The following is a 22824-nucleotide window of genomic DNA, read 5'->3' as shown; positions in this document are numbered from 1 at the left end:
AGTTTTTTGTTTCCAGGCGGCTCTGCTTCTACCTTTGCCATCTTTCTTTCAGTTGTCTTTTTTTTTTTTTTCTCGAGTCTCTCTGTCCTTTGCGCTGCACTGATAGTGCGGTAGGGGACATTATATAGCGGCCACTTGGTAGGGGACAATGTTCAGTGTCGCTTGACTTTTCAGCTTTTTTGCTTTGTAGTCATTCTATTTAGTTTATTGGCGGTTCTTGGATCGTCAAGCTTTTGGCTTCGTATTCATCCTAGTTTGGGTGTTTTCAGGGACTCTACCGCATTCTCAATGTCTGTCCCTCCCGTAAGATTACTGCTTTGGTACTTCCCAACAGTCCAATCCTGGTCCGGTCCGGAGGGACGCTAAGGAAGGAGAAATTAGATCTTACCTGCTAATTTGCTTTCCTTTAGTCCCTCCGGACCGGACCAGGCCCCTCCCATGTTCTATCAACTCTTTAGATTCTTTTATTAAGTTTGGAAGTGGAATGTTTCAAAAAAAAAAAAAAAAAAATGACTTTGCGTGGTCCATACCACTTCTCTGGTGGTTGCTGGTGAGCTCGGTTGCTGGAATATATATAAAACCTTAAATATGTCATACCACTTTTCTGGTGAGAGTTGCTGGTGAGCTCAGTTGCTGGAATATATGTAAAGCCTTAATGGGTCATACCACTTCTCTGGTGAGAGTTGCTGGTGAGTTCAGTTGCTGGAATATATATAAAGCCTTAAATATGTCATACCACTTCTTTGGTGAGAGTTGCTGGTGAGCTCAGTTGCTGGAATATATATAAAGCCTTGAATATGTTATACCACTTCTCTGTTGAGAGTTGCTGGTGAGCTCAGTTGCTGGAATATATATGAAACCTTAAGTGAGTCATACTGCTTCTCTGGTGAGAGTTGCTGGTGAGCTCTTATATGAATGGGCCATGCCACTTCTCTGGTGAGAGTTGCTGGTGAGCTCTAATACAAATGGGCCATACCACTTCTCTGGTGAGAGTTGCTGGTGAGCTCTAGTACTCGGTTTTGCCGAGGAATTTGTGGCTGCTAGGATTCCATACGGCACAGAAGTTCTTTCTTTCTTTCCTGCTTTGTTATTCAAATACTGAGGCTAAGGTCACATGGCCAGGGCTCCTATTGGCTCTCTAGAGTCAGAGTTTTTCTCAGTCTCCACCTGCTGGTAGGCGGGCACAACCCAACAGTCCAATCCTGGTCCGGTCCGGAGGGACTAAAGGAAAGCAAATTAGCAGGTAAGATCTAATTTCTCCTTTATTTCAATGCAGGCTGCTTCAAAGTGAGTAGCCCTTAAGCTTGGGAATCGTCCACTTTTATGCCTGACCAGTCTCACTTGTCAACAGAGAAGGTATTGTTGCTTACCTCTAGCAGGTGTTTTCCATAGACAGGAGGACTGATTAGGGGCACAATGTCTTCCACTTCTTTGAGTTTTTACTAAATTCTTAAGCTTTCAAACTAAGGAGACTGCTGGACACAGGGCCGTGCAAGCTTAGAACGTTACATGAACTTCTGTGCTATGGGAAGAGCTGTTCTGTATGTGATGACATCATGCTTAATCCTACTGTCTATGGAAAACACCCTGTTAACAGGTGAGCAACAATGCTTTTTTACTTTTACATACTGATTGTAGGTTTCTTGTGGAAGCTGGAGGATAGAATACTGCTCAAATGTTGAAAATTGCAACAGTTGAGTTAGCTATGTAAGGATATAGTCACTACACAAACTCAGAAATATCTGTTTCAGGTTGGATTTTTTTTTTTGTTAGATGGTAAGTTCAAGTTAAACTTCTAATATAACATTAATTTTTTGTTGTAGTATATCACTTTGTTTTAGTAGTGCTGCGAGTACAGAAATATGAATAAACTATTCTGTATGAATCCCAAATTATTTCATTTATTCCTTAAGTGCTGCTTTGCTTACTCTGGGTCTGACTTCTTTACCCATGGGCCTTCAGTGTGAAGATGAAGGAAAGTTCTACTTACATAATTACAGTGCTGCAGTCAGCTAACTGCATTAGGAATTAACATGCAGCTTAAGCACATCAGGCTGCTTCTATGTGGTTTAGGTAGAAGTAGGGTGGCAATGGTTTGTGTATTCTCATTGGCCTCTAGAGGTTTTGAATTCTATCTGAATTCAAGAAAACTTGGGACAAGTACATAAGTTCTCTAAGGGAGAGGAAGGGATAGTAGATGACATGGGTGGTGGTCACATGGTCTTTATCTGCCTTCATGTTTCTATGTAAAGCTGGGTTTCAAGTTATATCTGGATCAAAGTCAGTGTAATCTGCCAATAACAATAGCCAATGTCACATGTTCTAAATGTGCCAAGTTCTGCTAAGTAAGGAAATTGATGGGTGGAGCTGGAAAGAATGCAGTTATAAAATGTTCTGCATCTCTTACCTATCTATGTTAACCATCTGTCTGACCTCATATGCAATTTTCTTTAAATTAGCCACCTTACTTTCTAACTCTTTTTACTCTCTTACCTATTTATATGCTCCATCTTTGCTTATACCCTTAAACGTCTTTGTATTGACATTGTAAGTAGTATACTATGCCATACTTTGTATTTGAATATTTTTACTGCTGTAATTGTCTGTTGCTGATGTTTGATTTATTCTTACTGTACACCACCTTGAGTGAATTCCTTCAATAAGGCGGTAAATAAAAAATAATAAATTAATGCTCTTGGTTTTCAAAATTGCTATCTTTTTGGGATATTGCAGTTGAAGAAAAGGGACTGACAAGTTTAGCAGTGTTTACTGTGGTACTGAAGTTTTAGCTAAGTAATGTACCTTCCTTTTAAATAGTTAAATATTTTTTAGTCTTTTTCAGTTTGCCAGCACTAGGAATTCAATTTCTTCGTTTAGGTCTGTCCTTTGCAAGTTGTTTGTTCACAGTTTTAAAAATATCCATGGGCTACTTTGTTTCTGTCCCATACCTTCTCTTAATGACTGTGATTACAATGTTGCCTTGGCTAGAGAGACATCCAAGAGGTCTTATCTTAGGTGCAATATAGCATTCTTGATCTTTGGTCTCCTGGCAAGACGCTGTCCAGTATTTGTGCTGCTATCTACTTCCATCTGCCATTCCTTCTCTGCACATAAACGCATAATGTCTGATGTATGTGAAATCTCATAGTGGAAAATCATTTTAAATTTCCTTTTTGTTTTGAAAGTATGCTTGTGTGTTTGTTTAATTTCTAATATTTATTTCCCCTAACTTATTAGGAACATCCCTAGTGTTGGAAGTGCAATGGATCAGGAATATGGTCAGACCTACACACCACAAACTCATACACCATTTGGAATGTCCAACAGTGCGCCTCCCAGTAACAGTGGACCAGGAATTCTCCCATCTCCTGCCACCCCTCGCTTTTCTGCTCCTACACCCCGAACCCCAAGGACTCCACGTACCCCACGTGGTGCAGGTGGCCCTGCCAGCGTTCAAGGTTCAGTTAAATATGAGAATTCTGATCTGTATTCACCTGCTTCCACGCCCTCGACCTGCAGACCACTAAATTCTGTTGAACCTGCTACTGTTCCGTCTATCCCAGAGGCACACAGTCTTTATGTCAATCTTATTCTTTCTGAGTCCGTAATAAACCTGTTCAAAGATTGTAATTTTGATAGCTGTTGCATTTGTGTTTGCAACATGAACATCAAAGGGGCTGATGTTGGAGTTTACATCCCAGATCCAACACAGGAGGCTCAGTACAGATGTACTTGTGGCTTCAGTGCTGTCATGAACAGAAAGTTTGGCAACAATTCTGGACTTTTCCTGGAAGATGAGTTAGATATAGTGGGACGTAATACGGATTGTGGCAAAGAAGTAGAAAAACGTTTTGAAGCTCTCAGGGCTGCTTATGTTGATCATAACAGTGGAGGGATGAAAGAACCTGAGAAATTACCTGATGAGTTGATCCTGCTCCTGCAAGATCAGTGCACTAATTTATTTTCACCATTTGGAGCTGTAGATCAAGATTCCATGCCCAAAACTGGTGCTATTAGTAACTTGGTTCGTGTGGAAGAAAGGGACTGTTGTAACGACTGCTACCTAGCATTAGAACATGGGCGCCAGTTTATGGACAATATGTCAGGGGGTAAAGTTGATGAAACCCTTGTGAAAAGCACTTGCCTACATAATTGGTCAAAAAGGAATGGTAAGTATCTTTTACTTTTGCTTTATTACAATTTTGCTCCTTCTTTTTTTTCATGTAAGTGTAATGAACACAGGGCCTGGAAAATAAGATGTTTTCTGAAACTTTTAGCAGATAACTATCAGATTGATTCTACACCTGTCTTTTAGATTGTAAGCTCCTTGAGCAGGGACTGTCCTTCCATGTTAAATTGTACAGCGCTGCGTAACCCTAGTAGCGCTTTAAAAATGTTAAGTAGTAGTAGTTTTCACTGTGTGCAATTTTTTTTAAATTTCCTAAAGAGGGTAAGAATGATTAATAGGAATTATGTCCTTTGAAGCTAGTGTTCAACCACTTGGTAAATACTCTCACTATTGTGATCAAAGCACATTCAGTATCTGTTCAGTTGAGCCATGAATGTGATGAATATAAATTACCTAACTGATGCAGTGTTCTTTTGCCTGGCAGTTAGGTGTTTTAATCAGACTTTAAAGCCTACCTGGAGGACATGACAGCAGAATAATAGCATTGACTTTAAAGTTGTTTAAACTTGAGAAAAGGAACAAAATCCATGTCAGGAAAATAGCTTAGATGATCCATTTATGTTATATGTTATATGTTATAGAATAGCTAGTAGATGATAAAGAGATGATTGTTTAGTGGTGATGCCTTGGTTGAATTCTGAATGACTTGTTAAGCAAAATTTCCTGTTCCATAAGCACCTCCAGTTACTTAAACTTTTGCAAAATCTGTTTCACCCATCCCCCTAAATTGCCAACTTTTTAAAAACTTTTTCAATAAATATTATTACAAGAGCTAATCCTGCATATAAATGTAATCCTACAATATAATTAGTCAAATCCAAAAATGAAATGTCATCAGTAAACCATCAATATAATTTACCCCTTATTAAGCTGACAAAAGGAAGCCCAAGAAAAATTTGTGAGGGGGAGGGGAGAACAAGAAAAACTGCAAACTCCCAAAATATGCTATTCATTAATGTCCAACTAATATCATCAAAGCAGTTTCAATTTATATTACTCTGAAATGTCTACAGCAAATTGGCAGAAATCCTGGCAATATCTTGCAAGGAAAACGTTTTCTCTTTTAACTTGGATCATAAATGAAATGACATAAACATTAGCAATCTTTAGCAAACATTTAGATGGATATCTAAAAAAAAAAATCACCATCACTCAAGACCTCTTGATGGAGTTGCAAAAAAAAAAAAAAAAAAAAATTTCTTATGGCTGCCCTTAAATCAGGAAACCAAACTGACTACGTTTGAGTACCAGCCTCTTCACTTTCTCTGGTTTCCTAATGGTTGGCAATTTGAGAGCAAATATTAAGTGTTTTAAAAATAAATATTTCATTGTAGATGATTAGGAAAAGAGCTTTTATTATTAAAGTCAAACCATTATCTCCATCTGACTTTAAAGCTGACATATTTTTCTGTGCCTTCTGATTAGGCCAAGAAGGTTTGATTGACAGGAGATGAAGTCACATGACAAGGCTGAAGCCGTCTGCACTCAAGGAGGTTTAGTTGCTTCTCTACACAGCTGCCCCATCTTGATACATTCAAACATTACTTTGTATGGCAGCAAGCTTCACCTGGCTTCAAGCTGGATAATAGGCCAAACACACTCCCGCTTGTCTCCTGTCAATTAAACCACCTTGAATTAGGCAGTAGAACTTTTTTTTTTTATCATGTGACCTCACTTGGTCTAGTTATAGCAGTGTTCACTTTCAAGTGTTCAGTATAGAGGTAAGATTAAATAGGCTGACTGGCAGGGTTACTAAATTATCCCAAATAGATGTGGTTGCATATTAAGATCTTATTCTCAAATATCTTTTGGTGTTGCATTATAAACAAAGTAGAAATAGCACAAGAAGCTAAACAATATAAATAGTACCTCCATGGGGAGGTATTGAAGTGGTTCAATTTCAAAACTGGTAACCTTTTCAGAATCTATCTTGTATACATACCCCTCAGGGTTGTAAAATTTTCAAAATTCACAAAAAAGTCTTGTGATATTTATTTTTGCCTGTTCAGTTGGCATGTAACTAACTGCTAAATAACAAGTATACACCTCCAGATGTTGATATATCTGAATTCAGTCTACCACACAGTGACATTGGTGTGGTTGATAGTCCTGAGATGGCTGGAGGATACATTTCTTTGATAATTTCTCTTTCTAATAAGTTGCCACCAGTTTGTAGGAGAAATGGAGGAAGCTCTTTCAGATGAGAAGGAATGTTAGTTTAAGTTTACACTGCTTATATTTAGGAGATGGTGGAATGAGTATTACAAGTGGACACTTGTAACCACCTATTTTCTCTATATTAAGACTAAGTAGGTCACTGTTAACAAAGGTTTACCAAAAGCAGTGAGGTTGGCGTTCCTTTGCAGTGATAGGTGGCTGTCTTGCAGTATGTACTCCCTTCTTTCATGCAATAATAGTGGACTGATTATATGCACCCTGATAGCCTTCCATATGTCCCCAGAGGTGCAGATATCCTTGGTTAAGAGAATCAGGAGATTTTATTCCCAGCACTATAGATTTATATATTGTGGTTTATTATGGCTTTCTGTAGAAATTGGATGGCAAGTTTTTAAAACAAACCCTTGAGGAAGAGCTACAGATATGCAGATCTACTTAAGGAACTTGGTCAGCAAGAACGCTCAGTGATAGGCATAAAATCTACAAAAGTTGTCATCTTCCTTTTCATTCCAGGCTGCTACTGCTGGAACTCTTCCTTCATCCATTTGATTGAAATATAATTATAGGATATTTCAAAAGAGCCTGAAAATATATTTTTTTCAGAAATGTTTGAATTAATTGTAAGATACTATAACTGATCTAGGGTTCTAGTCTTTTTGATACAATCTGCATTGTGCTTTTTCTGGGATAATAGCAATGTTCTAGTTACTCTTCAAAAATAATTAATTACAGTTGCTAGCTACTCCTCAGCTTAAAATCACTAGTTACAGTAATTAACTTACTAATTTAGAAAAGTAATTGATTACTGATTAGTTACCTGCATAGAGTAACCAGTTGTTTTTCCTTTACCGGTACCACATCTAAGAATACTTATGATAACAGACTTATGGTACATGAAGAGGTAAAATACCCATCTTATACACAACCCTAGTGTGAATATTGCGTAACTTCATCTCTTGATGCTTATTTCAAGGAGGTTTGACCAACTCATGCCAACCACATCCTCTGTCGTGTCATATTGTGCTAGTTACACTTCAAAAGTAAGTAATTGCAGTTACTGGGATAGTGAATAAATAGTTAACTCAGTGGTTCCCAAACCTGGTCCTGGAGGCAGCTCAGCCAGTCAGGTTTTTGGGATATCCACAATGAATATTCATGAGAGATATTTGCATGCACTTCCTCCACTGCATTCAAATTTCTCTCATGAATATTCATTGTGGATATCCCAAAAACCTGACTGGCTGGGGTGCCTTTAGGATCAGGTTTGGGAACCACCGAGTTAACTACTTTATTGATTATTGCAAGAAAGTAACTACAGTGACTACTAGTAACTCAGTATCACACAACACTGGATATAGTGGAATATATGATTTTATTGTATTGTTGCCTTATTGAAAACTGTTGGCATAGGACTTGGAGCATCTTACAAAAGTATAATTGAGAAATATGGTTTTGGATCAAATATTGCTGCTCTCAGCCTTGACTACATAACATATTTTTTGAGAATAAATCTATTGAGTAATAGAATTGTTAGACTGATTTAAAAATATATAAAAGTGACATAAACCATACGTGATTTCTGCTGTTTGAACCCTGATTGTGAGCCTGATGCTTGTTGTAAATACTAACAGTGTTTCTCTTCTTTGCAGCTGCAGACTTGAGCATGCAGTGTTCCCAAGATATTCTTCGTATGCTTCTGTCCTTGCAGCCCATTTTGCAGGATGCAATTCAGAAAAAACGTACAGTCAGATCCTGGGGTGTGCAGGGTCCCCTCACATGGCAACAGTTTCACAAAATGGCTGGTCGAGGCAGCTATGGTAAAACATTTGTAGAGATTAACTTGTTGAAATAGACCTGCTATCAGTTCAGTTGCTATACTTATGGAATGTACACCTTGACTGTATAATTATCATTAATATAGATCTTTTTTAAGCCTTTCAATTTATAACTGCATACGAAACATTTTGGTTATTGATGGGACAAATTACCTAGATTTTTATTATTTTAGATGAACCCTATTGAAATCTTGTTTACGTGACTTGCTCAAGTTTCATTCTTTGTAAATGGTAAAATGCACAGTATAGAGAGAGAAAATGCACAGTATAGAGAGAAAGTAAATCAATGCCATGTCACTGGATGAGAAGTCTTACATTGATGATATCATTGCTAAGCCCCTGCACCTCTCTAGGGCAGTTCATTTGTTACAGTACCTTAAAAATGAAAAAAAAAATGCAGGAACTGGCCTGGTAGCTAAGCAGAAGTGCGTTGTTGGAGGGTCGGTCGTTTGAGTTCCAGAATGGTGTTCTATATCCTGAATCAGCTGGGATTGGGAATTCTGTGTGGTCAGCATTAACAGCCCCTGGAGGAAGGAAGGAAGGAGTCGTGATGGTCATTAAGGGTACAAGGTTGTGTGCAGAATTCAGGTTACAGGATTGTGGAAGAGGTACTGTGCTAGATTTGTTGCCTCAGCTCCATTGCTACAGTAACCAGTTGAACCCCTGAAAGCAAAAGCTGGACAAGTTCACTTGTTGCAGTGGGAGATATTGGTCATCTAAGTTGTGAGATATACTTAAATTCAGTGTACAGAGTAATTCTCCGAGGACAAGCAGGCTGCTTGTTCTCACTGATGGGTGACGTCCACGGCAGCCCCTCCAATCGGAAACTTCACTAGCAAAGGCCTTTGCTAGCTCTTGTGCGCCCATGCGCACCGCGCATGCGCGGCCGTCTTCCCGCCCGAACCGGCTCGTGTTCGTCAGTCTTCTTTTGTCCGCGCTCGGGACGGTCGTGTTTTGCCGCCGTTTCGTGCCCCTCAAGTTGACCCTCGCGCGTCTTCGCGATTTTCGCTAAAAAAAAAAAAAAAGAGACCTTTCGGTCTTTGTCCCTTCCCGTGTGTCCAGCTTTTCCCGCAGCATAAGTTTCCTTTCGCTTTCGGGATCGGCCTTTTTGGCCTCGGTACGGGTTTTCTCTCCCTTATTTTTGGTGCCTTTCGTCATCATCGCAAATTTTGATTTCGCCGGCGTGATTTTTCCGCCCATGTCATCGAAGTCTCCCAGCAGCTTCAAAAAGTGCACCCAGTGCGCCCGGGTAATCTCGCTCACTGATAGGCACGCTTCGTGTCTTCAGTGTCTGGGGGCTGGGCACCGCCCGCAGGCCTGCAGTCTTTGTGCTCTTTTACAAAAGAGGACTCAGGTAGCGAGATTGGCCCAATGGAACGTGTTGTTCTCGGGCTCTTCGACGACAACAGCACAGGACGCATCGAGTGCATCGACGTCGACGGCATCGAAGTCTTCGACCTCAGCATCGACTCGACAGCATCGAGGCTTCGACCCTCTGCATCGTCTGTACCGAGACATCGGAAGGCTGCGTCGACGTCAGTGGTACCGGGACCTCCGCTGTTGCTGATGTTGTCGGACGGTGGTGCTTCAACTGGAGTGCAGGTGAGGGCTGACCATTCCCCTGCTGGTGGCAGTGAGCCTTCGGGTGAGTCTCCTCCTGCCCTGAGGGCTCCTGCGGTACAGCCCCCCCCCCCCCCCCCCCCCCCCCGAGACCGACCTTCTTCGGCCTCGGCCCCGAGGAAGAGATGGTTGGATTCTACGTCCTCCTCGTCAGTACCGGGAAGCTCCGGTGACATGCTTCGTTTGAAGAAATCAAAGAAGCATCGACACCGGTCTCCTTCCCGCCTCGGTACCGAGAGCTCTGGGTCGCCGAGGGAGTCGGCACCCAGTGGGCATCGGCACCGGGAGGACCGCTCACCCTCTGTTCAGGAGGTGTCGATTCGCTCCACCTTGGACAGCCCGGAACCGCCTCCACGCCCGGAACAGACTCTGACCTCGACACCTGCATCGGCTTCCCAGTCTTTCTCCACAGCCGCTCTGCACGAGAGTCTCCGGGCCGTTCTTTCAGAGATTCTGGGAGAGCTGTTGCACCCTTCTCCGGTACCGGGGGTGCTTGCGCCACCGGTACCGTCGAGCGAGGCGACGGCTGGCCCTTTGCCCGGGGTGAGGTCTCTGGTATTGGTTCTCGCTTGCGGTACCGGCTGCGGCCGCCTCCCAGGAAGACTCCCCGACGACGTCGGTGGAGGGAGCTTCGCCGGTGCTGGCGAGGGAGTATATCTCTCGGCGCTCCCACCGTGGCCGTCTTTCCACGGAGTCGAGTCGGGCACGGCTTCAGACACAGGTTCATGAACTTGTGTCTGATACCGATGGTGAGGCCTCGTGGGAGGAGGAGAAGGACATCAGATATTTCTCTGACGAGGAGTCTGATGGCCTTCCTTCTGATCCCACTCCCTCCCCTGAAAGGCAGCTTTCTCCTCCCGAGAGTCTGTCTTTCGCGGCTTTTGTCCGGGAGATGTCTATGGCCATCCCCTTCCCGGTGGTCGTGGAGGATGAGCCCAGGGCTGAGATGTTTGAGCTCTTGGACTATCCTTCTCCACCTAAGGAAGCTTCCACAGTACCCATGCATCATGTCCTAAAAAAGACATTGCTGGCGAACTGGACCAAGCCTCTAACTAATCCCCACATTCCCAAGAAGATCGAATCCCAGTACCGGATCCATGGGGACCCAGAGCTGATGTGCACTCAGTTGCCTCACGACTCTGGTGTGGTGGATCTGGCCCTAAAGAAGGCTAAGAGTTCTAGGGGGCATGCTTCGGCGCCCCCAGGCAAGGACTCTAGAACCTTAGACTCCTTTGGGAGGAAGGCCTACCATTCTTCTATGCTTGTGGCCAAGATTCAGTCCTACCAGCTCTACACGAGCATCCACATATGGAACAATGTGCGGCAGTTGGCGGGCTTGGTGGACAAGCTCCCTTCTGAGCAAGCCAAGCCGTTTCAGGAGGTGGTCATGCAGCTGAAGGCGTGCAGAAAATTTCTGGCCAGAGGGGTATATGATACTTTTGATGTTGCGTCCAGGGCCGCTGCTCAAGGTGTGGTGATGCGCAGACTCTCATGGCTGCGTGCCTCCGACCTGGAGAATAGGATCCAGCAACGGATTGCGGACTCCCCTTGCCGAGCGGACAACATTTTTGGAGAAAAAGTCGAACAGGTGGTAGAACAGTTCCACCAGCGGGATAACGCTTTCGACAAATTCTCCCGCCGGCAGCCTTCAGCATCTACCACTTCAGGTAGACGTTTTTATGGGGGAAGGACGGCTGTTCCCTACTCTTCTGGCAAGCGTACGTACAATCCTCCCTCTCGACAGCCTGCGGCCCAGGCTAAGCCCCAGCGCGCTCGCTCTCGTCAGCAGCGTGCGCCTCAGCAAGGCCCCACAGCTCCCCAGCAAAAGCAGGGGGCGAGCTTTTGACTGGCTCCAGCAGAGCATAGCCGATGTCAAAGTGTCCGTGCCGGACAATCTGCCGGTCGGGGGGAGGTTGAAAGTTTTTCACCAAAGGTGGCCTCTCATAACCTCCAACCAGTGGGTTCGCCAAATAGTCCGGCAAGGATACACCCTCAATTTGGCCGCCATGCCTCCAAATTGTCCACCGGGAGCTCAGTCCTACAGCTTCCAGCACAAGCAGGTACTTGCAGAGGAACTCTCCGCCTTTCTCAGCGCCAATGCGGTCGAGCCCGTGCCACCGGGGCAAGAAGGGCTGGGATTCTATTCCAGGTACTTCCTTGTGGAAAAGAAAACGGGGGATGCGTCCCATCCTAGACCTAAGGGCCCTGAACAAATATCTGGTCAAGGAAAAGTTCAGGATGCTTTCCCTGGGCACCCTTCTTCCCATGAATCAGCAAGACGATTTATACACACATCCCGATACTGCCAGCTCACAGACAGAATCTTCGATTTCGTCTGGGATCACGTCACTTCCAGTACTGTGTGCTACCCTTTGGGATCGCCTCTGCGCCCAGAGTGTTCACGAAGAGCCTAGCTGTGGTAGCAGCAGCGCTTCGCAGGCTCGGAGTGCACGTGTTCCCTTATCTCGACGATTGACTGGTGAAGAACACTTCCGAGGCAGGAGCTCTACAGTCCATGCAGATGACTATTCGAGTCCTGGAGCTACTGGGGTTTGTGATAAATTACCCAAAGTCCCACCTTCTCCAAGTACAGAGACTCGAATTCATAGGAGCTCTGCTGGATTCTCGGACGGCTTGTGCCTATCTCCCAGAGACGAGGGCCAACAATCTGCTGTCCCTCGTCTCCCGGGTACGAGCGTCCCAGCAGATCACAGCTCGGCAAATGTTGAGATTGCTTGGCCACATGGCCTCCACAGTCCATGTGACTCCCATGGCTCGTCTTCACATGCGATCTGCTCAATGGACCCTAGCTTCCCAGTGGTTTCAGGCTGCTGGGGATCTAGAGGACGTGATCCACCTGTCCACGAGTTTTCTCAAATCCCTGTATTGGTGGACGATTTGGGCCAATTTGACTCTGGGACGCCCCTTCCAAATTCCTCAGCCACAAAAGGTGCTGACTACGGATGCGTCTCTCCTGGGGTGGGGAGCTCATGTCGATGGGCTTCACACCCAAGGAAGCTGGTCCCTCCAGGAACGCGATCTGCAGATCAATCTCCTGGAGTTACGAGCGATCTGGAACGCTCTGAAGGCTTTCAGAGATCGGCTGTCCCATCAAATTATCCAAATTCAGACAGACAACCAGGTTGCCATGTATTACATCAACAAGCAGGGGGGCACCGGATCTCGCCCCCTGTGTCAGGAAGCCATCAGCATGTGGCTCTGGGCTCGCCGTTACGGCATGTGGCTCCAAGCCACATATCTGGCAGGCGTAAACAGTCTGGCCGACAGGTTGAGCAGGATTATGCAACCTCACGAGTGGTCGCTCAATTCCGGAGTAGTGCGCCAGATCTTCCAAGCGTGGGGCACCCCCTTGGTAGATCTCTTCGCATCTCGAGCCAACCACAAGGTCCCTCAGTTCTGTTCCAGACTTCAGGCCCACGGTCGACTGGCATCGGATGCCTTCCTCCTGGATTGGGGGAAGGTCTGCTGTATGCTTATCCTCCCATACCTCTGGTGGGGAAGACTTTGTTAAAACTCAAACAAGACCGGGGCACCATGATTCTGATTGCTCCCTTTTGGCCGCGTCAGATCTGGTTCCCTCTTCTTCTGGAGTTGTCCTCCGAAGAACCGTGGAGATTGGAGTGTTTTCCGACCCTCATCACACAGGACGAAGGGGCGCTTCTGCATCCCAACCTCCAGTCTCTGGCTCTCACGGCCTGGATGTTGAGAGCGTAGACTTTGCCTCTTTGGGTCTGTCAGAGGGTGACTCCCGTGTCTTGCTTGCTTCCAGAAAAGATTCCACTAAGAGGAGTTACTTCTTTCTATGGAGGAGGTTTGCCGTCTGGTGTGACAGCAAGGCCTTAGATCCTCGCTCTTGTCCTACAGACCCGGCTTCTGCACTTGTCTGAGTCTGGTCTCAAGACCAACTCTGTAAGGGTTCACCTTAGCGCAATCAGTGCATACCATTACCGTGTGGAAGGTAAGCCGATCTCAGGACAGCCTTTAGTTGTTCACTTCATGAGAGGTTTGCTTTTGTCAAAGCCCCCCGTCAAACCTCCTACAGTGTCATGGGATCTCAATGTCGTTCTCACCCAGCTGATGAAACCTCCTTTTGAGCCACTGAACTCCTGCCATCTGAAGTACTTGACCTGGAAGGTCATTTTCTTGGTGGCAGTTACTTCAGCTCGTAGAGTCAGCTTCAGGCCCTGGTAGCCCAGGCCCCTTACACCAGATTTCATCATAATAGAGTAGTCCTCCGCACTCACCCTAAGTTCTTGCCGAAGGTAGTGTCGGAGTTCCATCTGAACCAGTCAATTGTCTTGCCAACATTTTTTCCCCGTCCTCATTCCTGCCCTGCTAAACGTCAGCTGCACACATTGGACTGCAAAAGAGCATTGGCCTTCTATCTGGAGCAGACACAGCCCAGCAGACAGTCCGCCCAATTGTTTGTTTCTTTTGATCCCAACAGGAGGGGAGTGGCTGTGGGGAATCGCACCATATCCAATTGGCTAGCAGATTGCATTTCCTTCACTTACGCCCAGGCTGGGCTGGCTCTTGAGGGTCATGTCACGGCTCATAATGTCAGAGCCATGGCTGCATCAGTGGCCCACTTTAAGTCAGCCACTATTGAAGAGATCTGCAAAGCTGCGACGTGGTCATCTGTCCACACATTCACATCTCATTACTGCCTGCAGCAGGATACCCGATGCGACAGTCGGTTCGGGCAGTCAGTGCTTCAGAATCTGTTCGGGGTTTAGAATCCAACTCCACCCCCCTAGGCCCATGTTTTATTCTGTTCCAGGCTACACTCTCTGTTAGTTGGATAAGTTATTAGGTCAATCTCAGTTATGTCCTTTCCGTTGCGAGGCCCAATTGACCATGTTTGTTGTTTTGAGTGAGCCTGGGGGCTAGGGATACCCCATCAGTGAGAACAAGCAGCCTGCTTGTCCTCGGAGAAAGCGAATGCTACATACCTGTAGAGGGTATTCTCAGAGGATAGCAGGCTGATTGTTCTCACAAACCCGCCCGCCTCCCCTTTGGAGTTGTTTCTTCCCTTGTCTTTGTCTTGCTACTTACGGGACTGACGAACACGAGCTGGTTCGGGCGTGAAGACGGCCGCGCATGCATGGTGCGCATGGGTGCGCAAGAGCTAGCAAAGGCCTTTGCTAGTGAAGTTTCCGATTGGAGGGGCTGCCGTGGACGTCACCCATCAGTGAGAACAATCAGCCTGCTGTCCTCGGAGAATACCCTCTACAGGTATGTAGCATTCGCTTTATTTGCTTTCATCTGATTAGCTTAAGTATGGCTCGATGGATTGGCTGTTACCAAGATTTAACTAAGACTGGGATTTAAGTTTTGTTATTTAATTTGCTCACTGAGAGTTGAAGGCCGGCCTGCTTGTTTTTTGTTCTTCTTTGACCGATGATGGTGAGCCTGTACTGTTGGCTGTTGCTGGCTGTGTATTGACTCCTGTTGTATGAAATCTTTTTTTTCTTCAACATTTTTTTGTTTGTAATAGTGTGCCGTTCAGTCCTTGCCCCGCATTGGATGAGAGTGGATTTTTTTTCCATGTATTTTTGGTTTTGCATCCATCTCTCTCCTTTTTTTTTTTTTTTTTTTTACAATTTTTTATTGATGACAAAGTAGACACCCAACCAATAGCAAGTTAAAATCTAAAAGTACAAAATAGTCAATGCAAAATGCAATGTTACTGAGATTGTCATCAAGCTTTTACTGTTTAGTGCCTAAGCCCTTCCCCAAACCTCCCAACCATCCCCCAGTTTAGTAGTAGGTAGTGTTGATTCTGATCATACAGTAGTTAACATAATTCCTACAATCCAGAGAACCGAAGCAGACGAGCGCATCCGAGCCATTCTTCCAGGTCTTCTAGAGGGATTGCTGCGTCAGTCTGCTCCGGTGCCGGGGGTGCTTGCTCCCTCTGCACCGTCGGTGGAAGCGGCAGCTGGCTTGACGCCTGTGGTGAGGTCCTCGATGTCGGTGCCGCCTGCGGCATCGGCGTCAGCTGCCACCCAGGTCGACTCCCCGTCATCGATGGAGGGAGCTTCATCGCCGCCGGCATGGGAGTCGACCTCTCAACATCGCCATCGAGGACATGGTTCCTCGGCGTTGAGACAGGCTCGGTTTAGGACTGCGGTCAAAGAACTCCTGTCTGATACCGATGAGGATGCCTCATGGGATGACCAGGAGGATCCCAGGTATTTCTCCTCTGAGGAGTCTTGTGGTCTTCCCTCTAATCCTACTCCTTCACCAGACAGAAAGCTTTCTCCCCCGGAGAGTCTTTCTCTTCATTTGTCCGGGAAATGTCTGTGGCTGTTCCCTTCCCAGTGGTTTCTGAGGATGAGCCCAGGACTGAGATGCTCGAGGTCCTTGACTATCTTTCACTACCTAAGGATTCATCCACGGTTCCTTTGCATAATGTGCTCAAGGAGACACTTTTATGCGAAACTGGATGAAACCATTAAGTAATCCCACCATTCCCAAGAAAGCTGAGTCCCAATATCGGATTCACAGAGAACCTGAGTTGATGAAGTCGGTTACCTCACGACTCTATGGTTGTGGATTCCGCTCTCAAGAGAGCCAGAAGTTCTAGAGACTTTTTCCTCGGTGCCCCTGGGAAGAGAATCTAGGACTGTTTTGGGAGGAAGACATATCAGGCCTCTATGCTTGTCGCCAAAATTCAATCTTACCAGCTCTACACGAGCATTCACTTGAGGAACACAGTGAAGCAACTGGCAGACTTGGTTGATAAGCTCCCTCCGGAGCAGGCCAAGCCTTTTCAGGAGGTGGTCAGACAGCAGAAGGCGTGTCGTAAATTCCTGTCCATCCAGAACCGCTGCCCAAGGTAAGGTATAGTGATGTGCAGACTCTAATGGCTGCGTGCCTCTGACCTGGACAATCGAGTCCAGCAACGGATTGTGGTTGTCCCTTGCCGGGGGGGATAACATTTTTGGTGAGAAAGTCGAGCAAGTGGTTGATCAAATCACGCAGCGGGAAAATGCTATGGACAATCTCTCCCGCCGGGCGCCTTCTGCTACTACCTCATCAGGTAGACGCTTTTTCTGGGGAAGGAAGAAAGCTCCCTATGCCTATAACAAGCATAGGTACAGTCCTCCTTCTTGACAGCCTTCTCAGGCTCATCCCAGCGCGCTCGTTCATGTCAACAGCGTGCGCCAAGGCAAGCTCCTGTGGCTCCCCAGCAAAAGCAAGGAACGGGCTTTTGACTGGCTCCAGTTGAGCATAGCCGCTGTAAAGGTGTCCATGCCAGACGACTTACCGGTCGGAGGGAGGTTAAAATTTTTTCACCAAAGGTGGCCACTTATAACCTCCAATCGGTGGGTTCTTCAAATAGTCCGGTTAGGATACTCCCTCAATTTGATATCCAGACCTCCAAATTGCCCACCGGGAGCTCAATCCTTCAGCTTCCAGCACAGGCAGGTACTTACAGAGGAACTCTCCGCCCTTCTCAGTGCCAATGCAGTCAAGCCCATTCCACCAGGTCAAGAAGGGCTGGAATTCTATTCCAGGTACTTCCTTGTGCAAAAGAAAACAGGAGGATGCGTCCCATCCTAGACCTAAGGGCCCTGAACAAATTCCTAGTCCGAGAAAAGTTCAGGATGGTTTCCCTGGGCACCCTTCTTCCCATGATTCAAGAAAACGATTGGCTATGCTCTCTGGACTTAAAGGATGCTTATACACACATCCTGATACTTCCAGCTCACAGGATGTATCTTCGATTTCGTCTGGGGGCGCAGCACTTTCAGTACCGTGTACTGCCCTTTGGCCTAGCATCTGCACCCAGGATCTTCACAAAGTGCTTGGCAGTTGTCGCGGCATCGCTACACAGACTGGGAGGTACATGTGTTCCCTTATCTCGACGATTGGCTGGTGAAGAACACCTCAGAGGCAGGGGCTCTACGGTCCATGCAGATGACTGTACAACTGCTGGAGCTACTCGGGTTTTTTATAAATTACCCAAAGTCCCATCTTTTCCCTGTTCAGAAACTGGAATTTATAGGAGCTCTGCTGGACTCACAGAAGGCTTGCGTCAATCTTCCCGAGGCCAGAGCAGACAATCTTCTGTCCCTCGTTTCTTGGGTCAGAGCGTCTCAGCAGATCACAGCTCGGCAGATGTTGAGATTGCTGGGCCATATGGTCTCCACAGTTCATGTGACTCCCATGACCCGTCTTCACATGAGATCAGCTCAATGGACCCTAGCTTCCCAGTGGTATCAAGCTGCGGGGGGATCTAGAGGATGTTATTCAGCTGTCCACAGTGTTTCTCAATTCCCTCTATTGGTAGACAATTTGATCCAATTTGACCATGGGACGTCCCTTTCAAATTCCTCAGCCACAAAATGTGCTGACGATGGATGTATCTCGCCTGGGGTGGGGAACTCATGTCGATGGGCTCCACACCCTCCAGGAACAAGATCTTCAGATCAACCTCCTGGAGCTCCAAGCGGTCTGGAACGCGCGCTGAAGGCCTTCAGAGATCGGCTGTCCTACCAAATCATCCAAATTCGGACAGACAATCAGGTTGCAATGTATTACATCAACAAGCAGGGGGGCACCGGATCTCACCCCCTGTGTCAGGAAGCCGTCGGGATGTGGCGTTGGGCTTGCCAGTTCGGCATGCTTCTCCAAGCCACATACCTGGCAGGCGTAAACAACAGTCTGGCCGACAGACTGAGCAGAGTCATGCAACCGCACGAGTGGTCGCTCCATTCCAGAGTGGTACGCAAGATCTTCCGAGAGTGGGGCACTCCCTCGGTGGACCTTTTCGCCTCTCAGACCAACCACAAGCTGCCTCTGTTCTGTTCCAGACTCCAGGCACACGGCAGACTGGTGTCGGATGCCTTTCTCCTCCATTGGGGGACCGGCCTCCTGTATGCTTATCCTCCCATACCTTTGGTGGGGAAGACCTTACTGAAGCTCAAGCAAGACCACGGCACCATGATTCTGATAGCGCCTTTTTGGCCCCGTCAGATCTGGTTCCCTCTACTTCTGGAGTTGTCCTCCGAAGAACCGTGGAGATTGGAGTGTTTTCCGACTCTCATTTCGCAGAACGATGGAGCGCTTCTGTACCCCAACCTTCAGTCTCTGGCTCTCACGGCCTGGATGTTGAGGGCGTAGACTTTGCTTCGTTGGGTCTGTCTGAGGGTGTCTCCCGCGTCTTGCTTGCCTCTAGAAAGGATTCCACTAAAAAGAGTTACTTTTTCAAGTGGAGGAGGTTTGTCGTTTGGTGTGAGAGCAAGGCCCTAGACCCTTGCTCTTGTCCTACACAGACCCTGCTTGAATACCTTCTGCACTTGTCTGAGTCTGGTCTTAAGACTAACTCCGTAAGAGTTCATCTTAGTGCTATTAGTGCTTATCATTATCGTGTTGAAGGTAAGCCTATCTCTGGACAGCCTTTAGTTGTTCGCTTCATGAGAGGTTTGCTTTTGTCAAAGTCCCCTGTCAAACCTCCACCAGTGTCATGGGATCTCAATGTCGATCTCACCCAGCTGATGAAACCTCCTTTTGAGCCAGTGAATTCCTGCCATCTGAAGTACTTGACCTGGAAGGTCATTTTCTTGGTGGCTGTTACTTCGGCTCGTAGAGTCAGTGAACTCCAAGCCTTGGTAGCCCATGCTCCATATACTAAATTTCATCATAACAGAGTAGTCCTCCGCACTCACCCTAAGTTCTTGCCCAAGGTGGTTTTGGAGTTCCATCTTAACCAGTCAATTGTCTTGCCAACATTCTTTCCCCGTCCTCATATCCGCCCTGCTGAACGTCAGTTGCACACATTGGACTGCAAAAGAGCATTGGCCTATCTGGAGTGGACAAGCCCATTCAGACAGTCTGCCCAAATGTTTGTTTCTTTTGATCCCATCAGAAAGGGAGTGGCTGTCAGGAAACACACCATTTCAAATTGGCTAGCAGATTGCATTTCCTTCTTACGCCCAAGCTGGGCTGACTCTTGAGGGTCATGTCACGGCTCATGGTGTTAGAGCCATGGCAGTGCCAGTGGCCCACTTGAAGTCAGACCCATCAGGTCTCCCACTGAGCCATCTCTCTCCTCTTCAATCTGTTCAAAATTCTGCTGCACGACTAATATTCCGCCAGTGTCGTTATGCTCATATTAGTCCTCTTCTCAAGTCGCTTCAATGGCTCTCTATCCATTTCCGCATTTAGTTCAATCTCCTCTTACTGACTTACAAATGCATTCACTCTGCAGCTCCTCAGTACCTCTCCACTCTCATCTCTCCCTACACTCCTCCCCGGGAACTCCGCTCACTGGGCAAATCTCTTTTATCTGCACCCTTCTCCTCCACTGCTAACTCCAGACTCCGTTCCTTCTATCTTGCTGCACCTTATGCTTGGACTAAACTTCCTGAGCCGGAACGCCAAGCCTCATCTCTGGCCATCTTTAAATCTAGGCTAAAAACCCACCTCTTCGATGCTGCTTTTAACTCCTAAACCTTCAATTGTCCCCTATCCATGATATGTACTGTCTGTCCTAACCCTTATCCCTTACTTGTCCTGTCTGTCTGTCATAATTAGATTGTAAGCTGTATTGAGCGGGGACTGTCTCTCCATGTTCAAGTGTGAAGCGCTGCGTACGTCCGGTAGCACCATAGAAATGATAAGTAGTAGTAGTATAGAAGAGATTTGCAAGGCTGCGATGTAGTCATCTGTCCACATATTCGTCTCATTACTGCCTTCAGCAGGATACCCGACGCGACAGTCGGTTCGGGCAGTCGGTGCTGCAGAATCTGTTTGGGGTCTAGAATCCAACTCCACCTCCCTAGGCCCATTTTTGTTCTGTTCCAGGCTGCGCACTCAGTTGTTATTTTTCAGGTCAATCTCAGTTATGTCCTCACCGTTGCGAGGCCCAATTGACCTTTTTTGTTGTTTTGAGTGAGCCTGGGGGCTAGGGATACCCCATCAGTGAGAACAAGCAGCCTGCGTGTCCTCGGAGAAAGCGAAAGATACATACCTGTAGCAGGTATTCTCCGAGGACAGCAGGCTGATTGTTCTCACCAACCCGCCCGCCTCCCCTTTGGAGTTGTCTCTTCCCTTGTCTTGCTTTGTAAGTTGACTGAGGGGCACATTCGTGCGACGGGTGGGAAGACGGCCGCGCATGCGCGGTGTGCGCACGAGGACTCTAGCAAACTTTGTTGCTAGGAAGAATTCTGGACCGGGGCTGCCGTTGGAGGTCAACCCATCAGTGAGAACAATCAGCCTGCTGTCCTCGGAGAATACCTGCTACAGGTATGTATCTTTCGCTTTCATGGGGCCTCCGTGGATGTCGGCCCACACGTGAGAACAATCAGCCTGCTGTCCTTGGAGAATACCTGCTACAGGTATGTATCTTTCGCTTTATCCTCTGCAGAACATATCACTGTGCAGTGGGCAAAAACCCTGCACGAAAAAATTGCAGCTGTGAAATGTAAGCCCTGTTCAAGAATCTAAAATATATGTCCTGTAACGTAGACGTCAGCACCATCTTTGGTGTATTTCTTTGGGATAAAAATAAATTCCAGTTCCGCAGAGGGATTCCTTTTCCCATCTATCTCGTAGCCACTCATACTGAGCGCCCTGTGAAGGCCAGTGATAACCTCTCCTCAGCGAGAGAGTTGAAAAATGCTAGGATCTTCTCCGCCATCCTTGCCCGTATGGCTGTCCGTGATGAGCTATAATAATGTTTCAGCAGGCAATAAACAAAACAATCTCCTCACACCCTGTTGTCCAAGATTGAGATCATCTAATGATTTCATTGCGCCGTCCGGGGTAAGTGCATGTTCTAAAAGAGTTAATCCCCTAGCCTCCCATCTAGCAAATGCGTGATTTTTCTCTTCCGGGAAAGAAAACAACATTACCACGTAGAGGCAATTGATCTGTTTCCAAAGGATTCCCTCCCAGTAATCTAACTAGAAGTTTCCAGGCATCTCATAAGGGACGGAGGAGCACACTTAAATCTAAGGGCATGGGAGCTTCCGGTAGGGAGCATGGAGTAGGGAGAGAAAATAAGGGAAAAATAGGGCTTTTTCACATAAGCACCGCCATATTTATAAAAGTCCAAGGGTCTATCAAATCCCAGCATCCTGTCTCCGACAGTGGCCAATCCAGGCTTCAAGAACCCGGCAAAAGCCAACAAAAAAATATATTTATATATTCATAGGAGATAGTATAATCCTGACCTCCAGTGATCCAGACACATAGATAATGTAAAAGACATGCTACGTTATAAAGCCTAATGTTAGGTAAATCTAGACAACCTGTGACCCAGCTACCCATCAACCAGAGAAGTTGGATTTTAGCTTTCTTTTCTGCTCAACAGAATCTGGCCCATTCAAACGAGTAAGATTTTTTTTTTAATAATCGCAAAGGAAGGGTTTGGAGTAGGTATAGGCATTTAGGAAATAAAACCATCCTAATCAAGTCTGTCCTGCCCATTAAGTACAAAGGTAGTGTATGCCAAGCTTCCAGCTGGCGTCTCGTTTCTTCCAAAAAGTTTTAAGTACATAATTGTTGCCATACTGGGACAGACTGAAGGTCCATCAAGCCCAGTATCCTGTTTCCAAAAGTGGCCAAAACAGTGCAATACGTTTTATGCTGTTAATCTAGAAATAAGCAGTGGATTTTCCAAAGTCCATTTTAATAATGGCTTATGGACTTTTCTTTTAGGAAGCTAGCCAAACCTTTTTCAAACCCCGCTAAGCTAACTGCTTTTACTACATTCTCTGGCAACGAATTTGAGTTTAATTACACATTGAAGAAATATTTTCTCTGATTTGTTTTAAATGTACTACTTTGTAGCTTCATTGTGTGCCTCATGGTCCTAGTATTTTTAGAAAGAGTAAACAAGCGATTTACGTTTACCCGTTCCACTCCACTCATCATTTTAAATACCTCTATCCTATCTCCACTCAGCCATCTTTTCTCCAAGCTGAAGAGCCCAATCCATTTCAGTCTTTCCTCATAGAGAAGTCGTCC

The 22824-nt window shown here is 46.2% G+C and overlaps 1 protein-coding gene across 3 annotated transcripts in view; it reads left to right on the top strand.

Moving 5' to 3' along the window:
- MED13 (mediator complex subunit 13) overlaps positions 1-22824 on the top strand; it is a 339306-nt gene that overhangs the window by 242282 nt on the left and 74200 nt on the right. For all 3 annotated transcript variants that reach the window (XR_003939897.1, XM_030185828.1, XM_030185830.1), the window contains 2 exons: positions 3238-4169; positions 8017-8184. Coding sequence is in view for 2 of the 3 variants with exons in the window: in XM_030185828.1 (XP_030041688.1) it covers positions 3238-4169; positions 8017-8184 (1100 nt within the window). In the remaining variant the exon portion in view is untranslated. The remainder of the gene's footprint in view (positions 1-3237; positions 4170-8016; positions 8185-22824) is intronic.

This window comes from Microcaecilia unicolor, chromosome 13 (assembly GCF_901765095.1).
Source record: "Microcaecilia unicolor chromosome 13, aMicUni1.1, whole genome shotgun sequence".
Classification (NCBI taxonomy): Eukaryota; Metazoa; Chordata; class Amphibia; order Gymnophiona; family Siphonopidae; genus Microcaecilia; species Microcaecilia unicolor.
Note: the sequence above shows the minus strand (reverse complement) of the source record. Positions and strands in the feature narration are given on the sequence as shown.